General features: G+C 40.9%; 1 protein-coding gene across 3 annotated transcripts in view; it reads right to left on the bottom strand.

Moving 5' to 3' along the window:
- ALCAM (activated leukocyte cell adhesion molecule) overlaps positions 1-20,981 on the bottom strand; it is a 161,526-nt gene that overhangs the window by 9,162 nt on the left and 131,383 nt on the right. For 2 of the 3 annotated variants that reach the window (XM_054045307.1, XM_054045299.1), the window contains exons 7-15: positions 18,413-18,540; positions 14,403-14,532; positions 7,923-8,035; positions 6,320-6,455; positions 5,993-6,127; positions 5,200-5,328; positions 4,074-4,106; positions 3,284-3,401; positions 1,230-1,361 (exon numbers count right to left, since the gene is read on the bottom strand). In XM_054045307.1, coding sequence (XP_053901282.1) covers positions 1,230-1,361; positions 3,284-3,401; positions 4,074-4,106; positions 5,200-5,328; positions 5,993-6,127; positions 6,320-6,455; positions 7,923-8,035; positions 14,403-14,532; positions 18,413-18,540 — 1,054 coding nt within the window. The remainder of the gene's footprint in view (positions 1-1,229; positions 1,362-3,283; positions 3,402-4,073; positions 4,107-5,199; positions 5,329-5,992; positions 6,128-6,319; positions 6,456-7,922; positions 8,036-14,402; positions 14,533-18,412; positions 18,541-20,981) is intronic. The other variant, XM_054045316.1, reaches the window with a different exon arrangement.

Below are 20,981 nucleotides of genomic sequence, written 5' to 3'. Positions count from 1 at the left end.
AACTTGTAACCCAGAAATTGGTTATAAAAATACTGTTTTACTTAAAATTTTATAGATGGTATGTCTGCCTCCTGTACTTCTCTCTTTCTCCACTCAATGTATGGATCCCTATATCCTCTCAATAAAGTTTAATTCCTTATTTGACATGTCAAGCTTTCCTTCAGAAGTCCTCAGAATCCTGCCTTCAAGAAAATGATTACCATAGGGGATCACTACTCAAAGGCTCTCTAAAAGGTAGGTAAAATGGTGTTAAAGGGTTTACAGGTTCACTTGTTTTTTGCAGGGGGAAGATTGCTTTCAAGCATTTTTTAAATTTAAATATCAATGTAGAATAAGAAGTATCATTTAGTGAAAAAATTATTTCCAATGCTGTTCTCTGATTTAGATTATACTAATTAAATATAGAGCATAAACAGTTCACTCCCAGTTTGTCTCCCATGTTTACAATAATGTGAACTTTGTGGTTGGAAGTATATGAGACACACACTTATGAGTGTTCTATAACACATTGTGCAACTTTTGGTTTTAATATTTTAACCCTCTACAAAATAGCAGAAAAGTACAATTTTTGTTAATCATCCAATGACAAACCTCAGTCTAGGAAGGGTTAGCAATTAGCTCAGAATGATTGAGGATGCTGACTGGTTCCAACAATTTTGTGTGATCATTGTAAAAATCGCTGCAGTTTATTTTTCAGCCAAATTTCAGGTTTTTTCCTTCATTTTAAATCTGCAATAAATCACTGGAAACTCGTTCTAGTGTAACATTACCTGGAATTTGTGTATTCCCAATCCCAGATAATGAACGTAGGACAAAAGATTTAATTAATTTCTTTAGAAATGCAAGTTCTCCACCTGGATTTCTGTTTCTGAGTGAAGGGAAACAGAGGCACTACTTGGATTTCTTTTCTAAATGATATGTATTTTTAACTCTCTAGGGACTGTTTGAGATGAGATGAAGACAGGAATATTTAGACTTTGCCTAGCTGAGGGTTGCACTGGCAATTTACACAGATTGCTAATTAATTGGCATTGAACTGGTGCAGAGGATATGTCAATAATCAGCTTTTGCATTAAATGAAGCTGAGGCGATGAATAGCTACAGAAGCTAGTTACTTTGAATACACTCCACGGCCGTGAGTACAATTCTTACTATCCTGTATCACAAGACAATAGAAAATTCTACAAACCACAACATACATTAATGAAAAAAAGTAACATTTTTCTTGCCTCACGAGGGTTTGAAAGTTCTGTGCTGCTGCCTTCTCAGACTTTCCATTGACGTCACTTTGGGGGCAGAGATTAGGTGAATAACTGTTCGAGGGTGGGTTCAAAAAGTGACTAACTGTTCGAGGGAGTGGCCTGCGTGGAAACGGAGGGTTGTGATTGGACACGCACAGTGTCAATAAGTATTGCAATGGTGTTTTTGAGAGGACAGCATTTGAGATTTCTGGGCTGTGATTTGTGCTGAAATCCTCTGTTTCATACATACTGATGCTTTGCCTGCTCTTTGGAAGTACTGCATGCAGAAAACAGGGAAATTGATTCCCAAGGGAGAGGAGAACAGGTTAATATGAATATATACTAAAAACGAATGCTTGTCAGCAATATTTCCAGCAATTAGATTCACTTAAACTAGTGACTGTCAGACAGACTGATTATGATTTAAACATAACTATTTAAAAAAAATATTTGGTCCTCAATGAGCATATCTAGTCACTGCTAATTTAATTTTCTACTTTAAGTATAAATATATTTCCATTTCTCCTATGACTTTTGTTTCATGCTTAATATTCTAATTTCTGAAATGGTCAAGTTTGGAAAACAAAGTTTAACACCATAAAGCATAGAAACACTCCACAGCAAAGGACACACTACATTCTAAGAATCATCCCATTTTCCCCCCACAAATGAGTCATTGCCTCATGCTCTGGACTTCCCATTGAGAGAGAAGAAAAATTCTGGACATTTTGTTATAGTAATAACTGAAGGTGGTGGTGAATTTTTTTTTATTTTATTTCCTGCAGCTTTATCAATAGCACATGCTTAATATTTCTGTGCTCAGTCATATGTTTATAAAGCTTCCCTATTCAGGAAATTCCCTGCACAGCTATGTTTGTGGCATTGTATTGAAGTAAAAATCTAAAGACTGCATGGGAACGCTTTATAATGCCAGAAAGAGATGAGGGAAGCCCTTGTAAGTATGGCAACTGAATGAGAAACAATTCTTCATATCAAAACTCAGAATATGTATATTATATAGCTACTGCAAATCAATGTGTAAAGTTATAGGGAAATACAAGTAAACTTTAATACTACAATGTCTGTCTATACAAATAAGTACACAACTGCCTCTCAGAACACTTTATAAATTATCTTGGTGCTGTGTAGGCCAGATCCTCAGCTGCTGCAAACCAGATAGCTCCACTGAATCTCTGAGAAGGCATGGGGGTAGGATAAGTCTGCACTTTCACAGCTGACAGGGCCCCAGTCTGTGTCTGGGGAAAAGAGCATACTACTACACTGAGCAGAGCCAGATGCAAGTCGGATATGGTTAGGGGACCTGATAACCATGAGGGTGAAGGGGAAGATATTTTAAAGACTTCTTTTAGAGACTGTCCATTGTATTCCATATAGTCTTAAACTGATTTTCCATACTAATGAAACTAACTGAAAATGAGCAGAGCGAATATGCACAACTTACACTCTACCTTCTGGATCTAGATGTTTAGTCAGCCCTGGCAAGGTCTAGTTTTCAAGCAATACAACTTCCCTCATTAGCCCTGTTAATCAAAGGATCTCAAACCACTAGATGAACAATTTAATAGAGCTTCACATACTCTATAAACAGATGCCAACTGTACAGGAGTATGAGCTGGCCAACTTCTCCTACACTAAGATGACCATCCATGAGGTTGCACAGATGTGACAGCCCATCATTTGACTCAGAAATTGAAATACCACATCCCATTTAAGTTAAATAGGAAAAGTGTCACGAACTTAAATGGAAACACAATCTGGCACTAAATGACCTGACTAAGGCCACACAGCTGAATCAGGGGCAGATTTAAAGAGTCTTAGCTCTCAGGCCTGTGCTCTAACCCCTAGATGATACACTGCCTCCATATTAAGATGTCCATTTTAATTTCAGATGCAAGATAAGATTTATAGATGAGGATAACTTTTGCCCCTAGATTTTCAGAACGTTGTAGGGAGCTAATCAGGTATGTACACATTATTTTAATTTTAAAAAGTTAAGAGCAAGCTTCTATGTTAAGTCTTACTTTGATTTCTTCACGTATACCCAGTAGATACCACCAGCAACCAGAGCTGCTAGCAGAAGACCAACCACAATTCCTACTATTAGCTTTGCCTGGTCATTAACCTTTTCGCTGTTGTCATCTAAAACAAAGAAGAAAAGTTCATGAGGTGTTAACAACAATACACAGCATTAAACATTTTCTATACAAGTAATCCCCCAGGAAGAAAGATGGTCAAAGAGTCAAAACTATTAGAGCAGGGGTCGGCAACCTATGGCACGTGTGCCAAAGACAGCACGCAAGCTGATTTACTGTGGCACACTGCTGCCAGCCCCGTGTCCCAGCCACCCGCCCCACTCAGCCTGCAGTCGGCCTGGATGGACGGAACCGCTGGCCAGCAGCGGGCTGAGTGGGGCCAGCAGCCAGGACCCCGGCTGGCAGGGACTGGCGGACAGAACTCCAGACTGGCAGCGGGCTGAGCCGCTCAGCCCACTGCCAGTCTGGGGTTCCATCTGCTGGCCCCTGTAAATGAAAAATGTATTACTGGCACCTTAAATTACCACGAATAAATGAAAACTTGGCACACCACTTCTGAAAGGTTGCCAACCCCGGTATTAGAGCATTGTGATAACATGAAAATTTGTATTGCTATTAGACCCTGTTAAAAACTTTATGCTTAATTCTTACTGCCCCAGAGACTTGGCAATTTCAATTGAACTCCGAAGGCAGAGAGGACTGTGGAAATTACTCATCTAATGACACTTCATAAAGCTAGAGCGGATAGCGTCAAGGAAGAGGGTTCTGTAGCACTTACATCCATTCGGCTCATCATATTCTGGGATACTTACTGAAATAAAAACAACATTAAAATTAAAAACAAAAACTTGTTGATACCTGAAAGTCACCTTCACCCTGACACTATGCTGCAATATTTAACAATATAATGATCTATTTTACAGGAAGACCGAAATGCTCATACTTAATGCTGCATCAGCCACACAACAAAATAATTTATCTTATATTTTAGGCAGCAATCCTTGCTTTATATCCATAATGCATCATTTGAAAGTGTTTTATTCCAAAAAATGACAAGTTTAATCTTATGAATACTTCTGACTAAGCATTTATATGTTAGCATTCATGATAGGATAACTTTTTACCACTTTATCATTACTGTAGTCCATTAAACCCTAGCACCTATGGATAGATTCTGTTCTGAAATCACATCAGAAGTTAATAAACAAGCCACAAAACTGGGGGCTCAGAAAAGAAGATCTCTCAGTGATAAAACAGTTATTTTATGTGTGTATGAAGGAGAAGGATAGCCTATAGGTAGTCCGAAGTATTATTCCCAAACCAGATGAATCATGAGCCATGGCCTATTTCCCCTCGCCAATGTGCCATGCCCCTAACCTGCAGGGTTCAAATATAGGAGACTGAGGGGGATTCTCTTTCTGCTAAAAGAAGGGAGCTAGTTAGTGCTGCTGTGATTTTTGTGATATGCACACTGGTCCATTCAGAACAGTACTGAAACCATACAACTCATTTCACATACCGTAGGCCACTGAGTTAGGGTGACCAGATGTCCCGATTTTATAGGGACAGTCCTGATTTTTGGGTCTTTTTCTTATATAGGCTCCTATTACCCCCCTCACCCAGTCCCAATTTTTCACATTTGCTGTCTGGTCACCCTACACTGAGCAGCCATCCGCTAGTAATACATTTCTTTCACTACCAACCTAGGCTGGGTTGGAGGACTAAGTCAGTTGTTAGTGCAGGAGACATGCAGAACTTAAGGGAAAAAAACCCCTCTAATACTACTGCAGCACCAATCTGCATTTCACATTATTTAGAGAGGAAAGCTGGCAAAAGTATTTGAAACTTTAAGGAAACAGCTTCTCTCGCTCATTTTTCAAATGCTTCTAATTGAAGACACTCACTGGCAGAGACATTCATCGAGGTGACAGTTCTTTCTAGTTGGTTTTCAGCAATACAAGTTAATGTAACATTCTCTTCAGGAGAAATTACAATTTTACTGGAAAAACTTCCATGAATGTAGTTAGTCTCCTCTGTCTGGAAAGGAAAGGAAAGAAATCAGTAGAACAAAAAATGTATACAGTAATGTCTTGTACTAGAATTGTTCATAAGGAAAGTTCTAGAAGTAAATACCTTTTAAAAATAAATTGTTACAGTTTGGAAAAAAGGCAACCATTTAAAATAATAAACTAAATAAACGTACAAGTCAAACAATTGATTTTAATATTTTACTCATTTAAACATGAAAAGCACTTCTCATTTATATTTCCACCACTTGACAATCGCTTTCTCTCTTTAGTGTTTGCACTCTTCAGATGGTGCTTGACAGGAGAGAGACTATTTGACCAAGCTACACATTTAATTTAATTTTGCCTTAAACATCCCAGTGTCATCTTTATCATCATCTCCTGCTAAGAGTGCCCAAAATTAATCATCAGTTATTTATATAGGTCCAAGAAATGATCCACGCCCTGAAACTGCAACCTCCTTGACTTCAGTATAACTGAAGGTGGTATTTGACCATAAGAAATTAATGCACACTGCTGGTGGGTGCTGTCCAATCTATGCTATGCAGAGGACTATCACTGCCAATCTCTGTGCATGCGTATTTGATTTTTTTCTTTAATCTCTCAAAGTCCGTCAGGTTTTCCAGACCTCAAATACTACTAGTTGTGCATAAATTAATGAGAAAAATACTTGCTTGATTTATGATGCTCCCACTACCAGTAGTTGTCCATTGCACAGCTGGTTTGGGAAAACCCTCCACGTGGCAGATTATTGTTTTAGATTTATTTGACCCGGTTTTCTTGGTCATTCTGATTTGAGGTTTTCCTAAAAATATTATATTTAAACATTATGGTAAAATAATTGTGAACTGTACAATTTACAGTATTCCCCATTACATGCATCCGACGAAGTGGGCATTCACCCACGAAAGCTTATGCTCCAATACATCTGTTAGTCTTAAAGGTGCCACAGGACTCTGTTGCAGTATTAATAAAGCGTAACTAACTGCTCCATTACCTTGCACAATAAGTGTAAGTGTTTTCCTTTTCTTTAACCCTTCAACCTCCTGTAGAGTAGTTTCGCAGATGTAGTTTCCAGCATCCTTGTACTGTAGACTTGAAAATGACGGACTTGTCTGCATTCTGGTATTGTCCTGATAAAACAAGAAGTTAGTCCACATCATTTCCAATTTAGGCCCCAATCCAAATAAGCATATGCTTAAAGTTAAGCACGTGAGTCATCTCATAAACATCATTACAAATAAGCAGTGCAATTGATTTCAATGGAACTCCTCACGTGCTTTGTGGGATCAGAGCCTTAATCATAGAAACATAAGGCTAGAAGTGTCCTCAAGAGATCATCTAGTCTATCCTCTGCACTAAGGCAAGTAAACCTAGACCATCCAGGTCTGTCTAACCTTTTCTTAAATCTCAAAGATCAGGGATTCCACAACCACCTCCCTTGGGAACCTATTCCAGTACTCAACTATCCTTTTATAGTTACAATTTTTTCCCTATTATCGAACCTAAATCCCCCTGGCTGCAGATTAAGCAGGTTCCTTCTTATCCTATCTTCAGTGGACATGAGACAATCGCTCACTGTCTTCTTTACAATAGCCCTTAACATACTTGAAGACTTATCAGATTCTCCCTCTCCCCCCCCACCCCCCCAAAATAATTTTTTCCTCAAGATTCAGGCTTTCTAAATCTTTTATTATTTTTGTAGCTCTCCTCTGGACTCTCTCCAAATTTGTCCACATCTTTTCCGAAGCATGGTGCCCAAAACTAGATACAGTACTCCATCCAAAGCCTCACCATAGAGCTGAACAGAGAGGGACAATTACCTCCCTTAGCTTAAATACAACACTCCTGTTAATACACCCGAGAATGTTGCTTGCCTTTTTCACAATTGCATCATATTATTGCCGCATATTCAATTTGTGCTCTACTGCAACCCTCAGATCCTTTTCTGCAGTATTACCACCTAGCCAAATAGTTATTCCTTATTTTGTATTTGTGTATTTAATTTTTTTCTTCCTAATGTTTAATTGTCCAGCCAATAACTAAACCCCAGCATTTGACAATGTAATTAGCAACAGCTGTGCCAAGCATGAAAAAAAGTTTCCAATTTTTAAAAAGTGCTGCATGGACAGCTCTGCAGGCTTTAGTGTTCTACTTATATACAAAACAGGGACCACATGGCAAGTATGCTTGCAAGCTTACCTATGCCACCTCCCCGTACCCACCACAATAGGCCCCAGCTTCGAAGGAGAGGATCAGGATAGTTTGGTGTCTATAGTCTAGTCTGCCCTTGGTGCCAAAGTGGGGCACCTTAAAAGGGACTGATTTTCAGGCGCCTGCTACAGTTTTTCAGAAAAATCAGGTGCTTTTAAAGTGTCAAGTAGTACACCCAAAAACGGAGGCATCCAAAATCACTAGTCACCTTTGAAAATGTATGAAAATTGGTCCAAAAATGTATCGTATTAAATGTCCAGCTTAATATTTTAGTTGGTCATTGCTTATAAAAGATCAATTTTAAAAAGATTCTTCCCAAAACACAGAGGGAGAAATCTTAACAGGTAACCAAATAAAATGAGGAGTTAACGAAAATTATTACTAACCTTTATCCAAAATACAGTTGCGTTTCTACTGGAAGAGATGGTGCATGATACAGGCAGATCTTCTCCAATCTGTTTAGTAACCTCTCCACTAGGAGTAAGTGATAAATCCAAATCTATGATAAAAATGAACATTGTTAAAAGATAAATACCAGAAGAGTGGACCATTCTGAAGGTTTACAGAAAAAAAAAAAATCAGTGGACTAATTGCACTTCTAAAACTTAGATTTTGTTTTCTCAAAAAAAGAATCTAAATCAGCTTGTAAGTGAGACAGATAAAAAGAATGATCCTGAAAAAACACAATGCAGAATATCTGCATATCTACTATAATTATAGTAGAAAAGTGAAACATGACACAGATCAGCTAATAAACAGATATCTTCCCATCTTGTGCAGCTGGAAAAATGATCCAGGAGGGTTCATGAAACTGGAGATTTTGTCCAGGTAGGGGAGAGAGGTTTTAGCAAAGGGAATAGCAGAGTGGAATGAGAAGGATTTTTGTTAGGTTCTCTAATCAGATTTCCACCCCACTCCTGTCTTGAGGGATAGAGAAGAATTTTAGAAGCTGCTTGTAGGGATATTGGGCAGAGGAGAACAAGGGAGAGAATTCTTGAAATTGGTAGGAAGGATAGGTTGATTCTCTTAAGAGGTGTGGAAGAGCTTCCCCAGTTTGGGAAGGCAGGGTGAGGGGATGGTGCAGGAGGGTTTGGCAACTCAGTGGGAGGAGTGGGTTAGGGCCTTTGTCACAGAGGTAGGGAGACAGCATATGTTCTGTTCGTTGATTCTTTTTTCCAAGAGTTCTTCCTAACTTAAAATACACTCATTCATGAACCACTATGTAGCTTTCCAATGCATCATTTGCCTTTTTTACTTCTTATATGATTACATATGGCATAGGGTCTCAGACATTCCAAATCCTAGGCCACTCCAGATGCTACTGTTTGTTTTTTTGTATACATAATCCTATCTCGGGAGAATAGGAAAGTCGGCCAATTAAACATTGCTTTCATCCCCACCTCCTAGCATCTTACTAGGCAAACCAAAAAGCCTAGTCATCCTAAATATTGCATGTATGGAAATCCGTGGCTGGTGGAGCTCTGAACCACAGTAGATTATAATCCCATCATGGCACAGTATTTGCTGGAAAAGCACTGCAATATGTCCTACCATCTTAACAACAGCTGGGAAGAAAAAAAGCCATGCTAGACACAAGAGGGTGAACCTCAAAAGAAGGGTTTTTAAAATGTTTGTTTTCCTCGGGCCAGAGCCCTAAAGTCTCACTTTGTCCTTTCTAGGGCAGGAGACTCACAAGGCGAGAAATATTTTTGCCCAGCTCTGTAGTACCATATAATTATTCTCATGAAAATGGTGTTATTGAATTTACTGGATTTTGTTGTTGTTGTTAAAGGATTTAAAATACCACTACCACATTCAGGCAACTAACAGAATTCTAATTAAATTGTCATCTACTTTTTCTTTATCCCTTTCCCTATCATTAGAGATAATCAAGAAATCTATACAAGAGATGCCCCCTTTATTATCCGCTTGTTTTGCCTTCCTGATTCTAAATCCTCAGACACTACAGCAACAGTCATGTTAGAAATACCCGAGACACGGCTGATGATGCAGATAGGAATTCTATCTGTATATTCTCAAGTACTAAAGATCTTAGAATTGTTTAAACCTGTGAATTGTGCTTCATTAATCCCAACAGCAAGCAAATTCACACAACAGAAGAGTCAACTTTTCTGCTGCTTTCAATCACCAATTTCACTAGAAAGAGCATTATAATTAAGGGAAGCAGGCATCAAAGAGAGGACCGGGCCCATCTTGCAATAATAATGAATAATGTCAAATGTCAGTAATATCAGTGTTGTTACTAATATAAGCCTAATTTCTACTATCAGTGGTTACATGACCTCTTTCTCTATTGGTTTACTTGCTACTTCACGCAGCAGGCATACATACAAAGACCTTACCAAAGAGAGAGAACTGCCTGATCAGTATCATTTCATTTCCCTCTTCCAGAGAGCATGTCCCCAAAAGCAAAACCATCAAAATTCAGTAGGAGATATCAGGAGTTCATCTGTTCTCCCCACAGTGACTCAGACAAAGAACAATTGCATAGATTGCTGCTGCACCTGGGTGAGGGAGGATTAGTTCTCACTCAGCTTGTTTCCTCCTATTCTCTGAGCGCATGCTAATATAGGGTAGAGAGGCTATGGCATTTTTTTCCATGGGGTGATTCCCCTTCGATGTCTATTCAAACCTTTATTTCTTTGAAGCAGGATATCAACTCAGACTCAAGAGATCATAGAAGATCATTCAGGAAGGAAACCTGTCACAGGAAGCAAGAACTCATTAAATTCTTGGCCTTCATCTCCGGCAAGACTGACACTCCGACCACAGCAGTCTTTAAACACAGACCTCCTCCTGGGTAACAGGCTAGGTCCCCTCCCTTTTCAGTGAAAGAACTGAGGCCACCACCCTACTAAAATACTCTACTTTTACCCTGACTTGCTTCAGGTTTCTCTTTTCTGCCTTTAAAACTTCCTTCATTAATTTGTCATTAAAAACTCACTCCACAGTAGGTGCCATATTTAATACACTAACTTTGAATTTAGTGTAAAACGGGAAGATTTGGATCGATAGCAGTACTGGCTTCGCATACGAAGTAGCATGGTGAAGATGTGAGGATTACATCCCACACGTCATTACACCACCATGCAGCACCTGAGGGTGTAAGAGCCATTTAATGAATGTGGGAAATACTAGAGAGATGTTTCCCATTCTATTGCGATGGTGGGATTTCAAATCAGGAAACTAGGAAGTGCCAGACTGGATTTGAACTATGTGTTGTAATTGGGAAGGTTAAGTGCAGTACGTCATGTAATTTGGACATCCTGAATATATTAACACTCCAATGTGAACTCCTTCTGGTCTACTGGGAGTTGAAGGTTGTGTCATATCATTTGAAAGATAATTTCTCTTAGATTTTTAATAATGTCTGACTTGGCATCTCTTACAAAAAACTAATGATCTTCTTGCAGTCTAGATGCCTAAGATTGGTTATAGATTTTCTAGAATCATGTTGGTTTACAAGGATAAATTCAATTAGCAGAACCCCTTGATTTCTAAAGTTTCATTTAGCTTGAGCACACATTCCTCAGCAGAACAGAGGATCCTTTAAGTCTGACATAAGGGACTAGACAGAGGCAAGCAGCCCAAGCAGGAGGGTCAGGATATATTATGTTCCAAGAGGGAACAGTGTCTCCTGGAACACCACAGAACAGTGAGGACACCCAATTACCCCGTGACAAGGTACAACAGGTGCTCGCCACTGCCCCAGTCAGCTGTGTTGGTCACTTGATGGGGACCATGGACCCACCACTGTCGCACCTTCCCTTGAGAGGGCAAATGCCATTGTTGGTGCTAACTTTATGCAGTTCTTGTGGTCAGTGCGTGAGGATGCTCCTTCTGCGTTGTCCCCCACTTCCTGTATGGACATAATATACCCCTAAATTTGGTGCGTAACCAAAATTAAGGCGTTTTAATGTCAATCAGCTCTATAGGGGTCTCACAATGTACTTCCCACTTAATGTTTTTGTGTTTTGCATGGAGAGTCATGATTTCCTGCAAAGTGGTCATGTAATGCATTTTAGTGTCAGCAAGAAGTTTTTTCCCAAACCCAACAGTTGTTAAGACACCAATACAGTCAAACTGCCCAATAAAAAGTCTTTTTGGCATCCACTATTATGAATGAAATATAGATATATTTAAAAAACCAAAACCTGTTGTATATAGATTCATGGATGGAAATAAAGTATTTTCTATTAATTGTTCCTTAAGATCATAAAGTCAAAAGTGAGTAAATAAATCCTTAACCTTAGCAGTAAGACTACTTAAGTATACCATAATTGAATCACTGAAAGGAATGCACACCCCTGCAATGATAGGAGAAGCAAAAAGTGTAGTTAAAGGGACAGGAAGAATTTATTTGAGCCAAACAAGTATTCTTTAAAAACAAAACAAAACAAAAAAACCCACCACACCTCCCCAAATAAGCTTATAGAAAGAAGCAAACTACAGTAGGTTAAAAAGTGAGATGGAAGTCAGGAGGGCAAAGATAGAATTTGAAGATCAAATAGGTAAAGACATGAAAACATACAAGAAATTATATAAGTATATCGGAAGCAGAAAGCACTGGTAGAAGCAGAAGTTCTCCTGAACTATCAGAGTAAAGCAAGCAATTATAGAGGAGAAAGCTGTGGAAGAGAAGCTTCATGAGTTGTCACCACAATATATGTTGTGGAGATTTCCATCTTAGGCCAATAATCTTTAAATCATAAAAGCGAGGCAACGTTAAGAATTGAGGGGTCAAAAGAATAGATACAGGAACACACCGATTAAAGAGGAACAATTCAACAGGACCTGATGCTATACATTCAAGAATTCTGAAGGAAGTGGCTGCTGACAACAATATGCACTCATTAAAATCAGTTATGATATTGAAACTCAAAGGCAGTAAATGTTGCCCCTAGCTTTAAAGATGATGCTCAGGTGATTCTGGGAGTTAGACAAGCAAGCCTTACTAAGTACCAGAAAATTGGTTGAAATAATATCTGAACAACAGGATTATAAAACACCAAGATGAACATTTAATGATAGTAATAAACCAAAATCAGCATGACTTCTCCCATCCATTAGAATTCTTTCAGCCTATAAACAAAATAGTGGATAAAAAGAACTGGCAGATAAAAATGATTTGGATTTTTTTAAAAAGCCTTTGGAAAAAAAATCTCTTTTGGAAAAGACTATTGAGGAAAACAAGTAGTCACAGAATGAGAAATAATGTCATGGATGAGGAACTCACTAAAAGTCACAAAACAAATGGGGAGTTTTCACCACGGTAAAAGGTTGACAATGGGTTATACTAACACCAGAACTGATGTCGGTTTAAATAATCTGGAAAAGGGTATGAATAGAGACATGGCAAAATCTGCTGGTGACAAGAAAGGTTAGTCGACACTAATATTTTAGAGCTTCAGAGGGACCTGCAAAGCTCAGTGAATGGACAACATAATGGCAGATGCTGAAAGTCTTTGTTAAATGTATAATATTCGTTAGAAGAACAGTTTGAATTACTCACATAGATAAATCAGTTCTAAATTAACTGTTATCTCTCAGGAAAAAGAGCTAGGCATCCCTGTGGGTAATTAAATGAAAACCTCTGCCCACTATACATTAGCAGTAAAAAAGAAAAAAAGGCAAAACATATTAAGATACGTAAATAATAGGATGGAGAACAATAATGAAATTGTGGTGATGCCATTATATAAATTGATATTATACCATCTCCTGGAATACTGTGTTCAATTCTAGTTACCTTATCTAAAAGAAGATGGAGCAGAAATAGAAGAGATGAAAAGTGTGTGTGTGGGGGGGGAGGGAGGAGCACAGGGATACTTCAGCATGAAGACAGATTGAAAATATTTGTGACAGTTTAAAGAAGAGACAAATAAAAGAGTGGCATGGCAATGGTATATAAAATAAGGTTGTAAAGAATGCAAACTGGGTGCTCCTCTTTATCCTTGCACATAATACAAGAACAAGTGGATAGTAAATTAAATGGAAAAGCAACACATTTAAAATTAATAAATACTTTTAAAAAATGCCTACTTTGCCGGTAGAATTTAAGGTCAAGAGTTTACAGGATTCAAAAAAATGGTTACACATTTTTTATGGATAACGAGAAAATCCACAGAGCTACATTAAGGGATATAAACTCTCCTACGCTTTACGTAATAAAGCCAAACACTAAATGACTGCTTTAAGGAGAAATTTCCACTATGGAAATAGTTAATCCTTTATTGTCCACCTAACAAGGTTCCTGGCACATTCCTCTCAAGTAAGTGGTACTTGCCCTTGTCTGAGATAGGATATTGGACTAGTATGATCCAGAAAGGAAATTCCTGTGAATCATGGTTTTGATTGACATAATAATGGACCAAATGATGCTTCTGTAAATTTAAATAGATTCTGAGACTGTGCTTTCATACAATAATTTTTTTTATTAAAATACATAAGTCATGACTGATCGCAATTTGTCAAAAATATGTTTGCTGAGTGTCAGCACAGTTTGCACAGTATGAAGGTCTGTTTTAATCCACTGAATTACAGTGGTATTAAAAAGGTATCAAGTTAATAAAAATGCACTTAGAAAAAAGACAGACAAAGGATCAAATACTGTTTGCAATTATTCCATGCTCAGTTCTCCTACAGGTGACAGAGTCTAATAAAAGCTATTACTTCACCCACCTTGTTTCTCCTTAATATCCAGGGACTGACATGGTTACAACTACACTGCATACAGTTTTAAGGTAGTCAATAGGACTAATCACATGAGTAAAACAAGGAGGGATTGGCCCAAAATTTGTAAGATGTTTGAATTGTTTCTGGGAATGAAAGATACAATGACTTACAATGAACGGTGATAGTGGTTGAGTCCTCCATGCTTCCATCAGTCAGAGAGCATTTGTATTCTCCGGTTGCATTTCGTCTCACATCTGTCATTATGTAAGTATCTGAGCTTCTTATGCCTTCGGGTTCTCCCTGTGGATGGAAGTATTACACTTCTGGGTTACAGAGAGTCACATGTTTTGAATAATATTTTATGAAGTAACTTTCAGCCTGAAGTGCTTCGTCTATATACATTCAGTACCAGTGAAATCCAACCACCTGGGTGTAGAGCACAGATTTAATTTTGTTGCATGACTGCAGGCATTGTACAGTTGCAAAGTCACTCCCGCATTAACAAAAAAGTTTTACTTTGAACATTCAACTTAAATGACGAATTTCAGAAATGTTAGAAAAATACAAAATCTAAGACGTTTAACAGCTAGATCGGAAGGGAAGATTCCATACAGACAGAACAAAATGTATAATAATCATAACATTGCAAAGAGAAACTCTGATGGGGGAACAATATCTTATCCAAAGTGCTACAAGTTCCAGGAAACATCAACTACTGAAGTGTATCACAAATATTGTTAGATCCATAAAACAGATAGCCTAAGCAAACAGCACTAATTTTAGCTCCCCTCAAGCGAGAGAATGCTGTAAATGTAGTTAGGAGGCTGAAGTCCATGTCAAATGGGGCCCTTAGCTCACCCATGTTCATCACAGAACCGGTGGAGTTCTGGTGCACTGGTGGCTCTTCCCCCCCTCCCCATCGTAGCCGCCCGCTACAACTGCTGCTTAGCGTGGCTTAAAAGGGGATTGATTGGGGCATCAGTTCTGCTCTCACTAAGCTTCACCTGCAGCTTGAGGTAGACGAGTGGCTTCAGACACTGCCTCCCCTTACAGTTCTGCAGCAATGCAAGCTGCAAAAGGAGAGGAGTCCAAAGTAACTGAGGGTTATTAAGCTAAGTAACTAGTGGTCTGGAGCTACTTGGAAGCACACAGTCTTCCTGTCCTGAAGGTAAATTGATTCTCATGGTGTAGTGGGAGCAGAAAAAACAGGAAGAGTGCAAGAAACAAAAAGGAGGAAACAAAGGTCAGACTACAGATAATCACATTTCTGTCTGAAAATATTTCACCTATTATTGCAAGATTAGTATAACTAACATATACTATAATATAAATGTTAACTTTATTTTCAATTTTTATTTTCTGCATTTGACAGCAGGTTGAGTATTATTTATTCCACCGTTTCCCTTGTATTGTCAGTCAATCCTTGTTTGTGTTGGTATTTCACTAGGGTTACCATATCTCATAAATAAAAAAAGAGGACCCTCCACGGGCCATGGCCCCGCCCATTTCCCCACCCCTAGCCCCGCCCCAACTCCGCCCCTTCCCCACCCTAACTCCGCCCCCTCCTCCCTCCCACTCCCAGCCAGGGGGAAAGGGCTGCCCCAGTGCTACCAGCATCACGGTTTCCCGGGCAGCCCCCAGACCCTGCGCCCCCAGCCGGCGCTTCCCCAGCACAGCTGGGGCCCGGGAGGGGAAGCGCCCAGCCGGGGGCGCAGGGTCTGGAGGCTGCCCAGCAAACCGTGAAGCCGGTAGCGCTCGGGCTTTGGGCAGCCCCCATGCCTCCGGACCCTGTGCCCCCAGCCGGGCACTTCCCCTCCAGGGCTCCGGCGGCTCTGCGTAACTTACACTGTATAAGTTACACAGAGCCGAAGAGGAGCAGAGCCCCCGCAGCTGGAGGCTCTGCTCCTCTTAGGCTCTGTTTAAGAGCCGGGCTGCCCCAGCGCTACCGGCTTTGGGCAGCCCCCGTGCCTCCGGACCCTGCGCCGCCGGAGCCCGGGAGGGGAAGTGCCCGGCTGGGGGCGCAGGGTCCGGAGGCAAGGGGGCTGCCCGAAGCCGGTAGCTCTCGGGCAGCCCGGTTCTTAAACAGAGCCTCCAGCGGCTGGGGCTCTGTGTAACTGACACTGGGTCAGTTACACAGAGCCCCGGGGGCTGGAGGCTCCAGCCGCCCCCGCTCTGTTTAAGAGCTGGGCTGCCCAAGCGCTACCGGCTTCGGGCAGCCCCGTGCCTCCAGACCCTGCGCCCCCAGCCGGGCACTTCCCCTCCCGGGCTCCGGCGGCGCAGGGTCTGGAGGTACGGGGCTGCCCAAAGCCGGTAGCGCTCGGGCAGCCCGGCTCTTAAATAGAGACGCGGGGACTGGAGCCTCCAGCCGCCGGGGCTGTGTGTAACTGACACAGTGTCAGTTACACAGAGCCGGGCTGCCCGAGAGCTACCGGCTTCGGGCAGCCCCGTGCCTGGAGACCCTGCGCCGCCGGAGCCCGGGAGGGGAAGTGCCCGGCTGGGGGCGCAGGGTCTCCAGGCACGGGGCTGCCCGAAGCCGGTAGCGCTCGGGCAGCCCGGCTCTTAAACAGAGCCTCCAGCGGCTGGGGCTCTGTGTAACTGACACTGTGTCAGTTACACACAGCCCCGGCGGCTGGAGGCTCCAGTCCCCGCGGCTCTATTTAAGAGCCAGGCTGCCCGAGCGCTACCGGCTTCGGGCAGCCCCGTGCCTCCAGACCCTGCGCCCCCAGCTGGGCACTTCCCCTCCCAGGCTCCGGCGGCGCAGGGTCTCCAGGCACGGGGCTGCCCGAAGCCGGTAGCGTTCAGGCAGCCGGGCTCTTAAACAGAGCCGCCATTTTCCCGGACATGTTCCGCTTTTTGGCAATCCCCCCCGGACGGGGGTTTGACTGCCGAAAAGCCGGACATGTCCGGGAAAAAGAGGACGTATGGTAACCCTAATTTCACACAGCAACAGAGCAAAGACAAAATAAATACAGGAAGATGTGACTGTGAAACTACAAGAAATGGCAGGTGTGATACCTGAAACTACTTTAAACTCATGCAAAAAGAATGTTTATCCCTTTAACACGTAGTTAATTTTCAAATTGTTCTTTATAAATCTTATTCCCCATTTAAAAAAAATTCTATTAATACAATTTATCTCTGTTTTTCCACTATAGAATTCTAATGTTCTTCTGAAGGCTGTCACTACAGGAATTAATTACTCAATATACTTTGCAGAGAAAGAGCTAAATCTTAGATAGGATTTTGCCACCTTAATTGCTACATTTGATTTTTCTCGTGGGATTACTCTGTTCGTATTTGAGTTAATTAAACTGTTTTCCTCTGGTCCTTTTTCACCATTGCATTTCTATGAACACCACTGCATCATATATTTCACGTAAAAAGTCTGCTAATCTGTGAAGAGGGTAAAAAAAATCTTCACTAAATTTTGAGAGATTCTCTGCAGGCTCCAGACTGGTATCCTCTCAGCGAGTTTGCTGAGCTTGCCAAGGTCATCTTTTCACTTTGTTATATAAGCCTTTATAACTTCAGTCCACAGATAAACTAGTGTTGAACAGCAGCACCCACAGCCATATGCATTTTATGCATGGTGCCTACCATTGGCAGGACTTGAATAAGATATAGGCAACCTATGCACATGCCTAGGGCATCGTTTGTTGAGGGGAGGGGCAACCTGAGCTCCGGCTGGACTGATTTGGGTACCGCTGCAGGAGCCATCCCAATAGCATGGGCCAGGAGGAGCAGCGCTAGCCACCTTGTACTGATTCAGGTTTGGCTCCGGCATGCCCCTCCCCCATCACAATGCAGAGGACATGGGGCCAAACCTGCATGGACAGTGAGGTGGGCCTGCACAGCTGCTCCTGGCCACTGCCATGGGTCCCCAGCTCCTGCATCTGGGCTCCCAACGGGAGCATGCCCACCCTTGCTCCACTTCCAGCATCTCATGTCCTCTCTGCTCTGCTCACAGGACTTACTCAGCAGCAGCTCATGACCTGCTAGAAGTACGGGGAGCTGCAGTGAGTGCCTGCCTGGGGGAGCTGACTAGGAGAGGGGCAGTGGGGAGGGACACGAGGGGGTTTTACCGTGGTAAGGTAAAGTTAGATTGGTTCAGTGTGGGTGCCTCTGGTGTCAAATAATAGGAAGAAATAGTACAGACTATTATAGCTAAGGTAATACTTACTGGAATATAAAACAAAAACTCCTGTGGAGGGGGGTTACCATTTCCTGAGCACTTTAGAGTGATGTTATCACCTTCTTTGATTGTATTTCTTTGTGACAGCACTCTAATTGTCACCTTCGCTGTAGGATCTGTGAAAATAATGGACACAAGTTAATAGTTTTTGTCAAGTACCAAGATTACCTTTTATGCATAGTTAATATCCAAAGTATACACAATTTTCTCCAGAAGCAGGTGAGGGTATTGCATAATTTTTTTTAATAGAAGGAATGAAGTTAATAGGTACTCTTCCATACTTAGCACTAATCCTCTTAGAATAAACTACATAGAAACCCTGTATAAAATCAAGTTTTCCTTAGCAAAATGCCTATAACTGAAGCAGGCGTGACCATAATTATTTCATGTAAAAGAGACCAGTAGGAACAATTTCACAGTATGATTTCATTATGAGAGACTTTAATGGCATTATATGCAGCTTGCTGTTTGAAGGGATTGCAGCAGCCACAAAAGTAACTAAAGCTATCAGCCCCCTGCACTAATTAGATAATAGTATCTTGTATTAAATAAAAAGAAATATTAGCTAAGCAACTATAGCCAAGCTCCTCTATATGCTGATCAGTGCAGTAGCTTTCAGAAAGATGAATTTGGTGAACTTAAGACTCAAAAAAGCTGTAAATGTAATATTTCTGCCATGTTCAATAGGGTTGAGCTATAACATTGTACTGTGGTAATTTTTTAAAAATCTTATCTTTACTTTAAGAGTATTCTCTAACATAGGTTACTCCTCCTATGAAGGATGTTAAATATACTTTTCAAAAGCGGAGTAAAATGGGCCAGATTAATGAAAGAAAATAATGGATAGATAACTTGTATTCATTTAAATAATATATTGTATTCTAATCATGCAACGCTCTTGCATTAGGATAGGGGATGGCGGACCTCCACTGCCTTCATTAGGACTCCATTAGGGTCTATGCTGGTGGATCTCTGTTCAGCACTGGGAAAGTTGCACCTACTTTTTAGTAGACAACAATGATTAGGTTTGCTCTAAACAACAAATCACATGGTACAATTGTTGGTTATAATTTAAAATTTTTATATATATATATATATATATATATATATATATGAACAAACAGTTGACAATGCTATTTACTCAGGAAAGGGGAAAACGGAATGGATCCGGAAGTACAAGGCTCTTGGGCTCTGACACAAATGAGGGTGAAGCGCTATAATGTGGTTGCAGCACTAGACGTAGTCTACCACACTGAGGGGAAATCTCAAGTCTTTTGTGGGGCTGTTCTCTTACTCAAATGCAGGGTTAAAAAAAGGGAGGGAGGAAGGGGAGAGCCTGGGATAAAGACTTCTCTGAGGCCCTGTCTGTAAGAAAAAATTGTACTGAATTAATTAAACCAGTTTAGAAATTGATTTAGATAAGTGGGAGCATCCATTGCAAGGTCCCGTTTTGATTTAGGGGTACCTTGTATTGATTTAACTAGTGAGGTTGGCAGCAGACAAAAAAAAAAAGATTACTGCTAAGTTAAAGTAAGTCCACACAAGGGGATTTCACCAGTTTAACTAAATCTATTTCTCTGATTTAGTAAATCAGTGTAACAGTGAGGGTAGTTACCCAGCTTAACAAGGGGGTTGTACTAGATTCCTGATTTAAAAATTATAGTGACTGAGAGTTTATATTTTTACACAAGGTATGCTTTAGTTCAAATAGGAATTAATTCAGGGAAGTCCTATGTTATACAGGAAGTCAGACTAGATCAATGGTTCTCAATCTATTCACCATTGTGGGCCGCATATGCAGCTCTCTTGGTATTGTCTGGGCTTCATCCATACAATATATGTGTTACCTGTATGGCCCTGAGGATGTAACATGGGCCACAGCTGTGTGATGATTGGGCCACAAGCAGGCCGCAGATTGAGAACCAATGGATTAGATGATCACCTATGGTCTCTTCTAAATTATGAATCGTTGGCCCTAACTTGCTGGCCACACATTATCCCTCTCACTAGGTCAGGATCCCCTTCTCCCTGTCCTCCTTACCTTATGCAAGTAACACTCATTGACCCTGCAAAATGCAGGTGCAATGTTTGGAAATGGATATTGATAGCCAAACACTTCACACGGCCATTCAGTAACCTATCCTGATAATTCTATCACAAAACCACCTCCGCCCCAACCGTGACACTCTCTTGGTAGCATTAGAACAGGCCAACGAGTGAACAGACGTGGAGTCTGAACCACCCTTTCAAACCTAGAGATACAGTTCTTCCATAACAAGTCTGATGTATGCTGGTGAGGCAGTGTAGGAAAGTTTGTACGTCCAACTGGTGAGTCTTTTCTGTGACTCTCCACTTCTGAATTCAAGTCAATGTCTATGAAGCCCTAAACTACTTAGTCATCTGAGCTAGCACATCTCTACCGCTGTTCTGTTGCAGGAGTTCATTTAAGTCGCTCTTCCTATAGTTTTCTGGAACTTGCTCCCTACAGCAGCAGCGCACCAGACACTGAATGTAAAGAACTTCAGAGCTCTGCATAAAACTTATCCATATGGTCAGA

This window comes from Malaclemys terrapin, chromosome 1 (assembly GCF_027887155.1).
Source record: "Malaclemys terrapin pileata isolate rMalTer1 chromosome 1, rMalTer1.hap1, whole genome shotgun sequence".
In the NCBI taxonomy this organism is placed as follows: Eukaryota; Metazoa; Chordata; order Testudines; family Emydidae; genus Malaclemys; species Malaclemys terrapin.
This window is presented reverse-complemented; position numbering and strand designations above follow the sequence as displayed.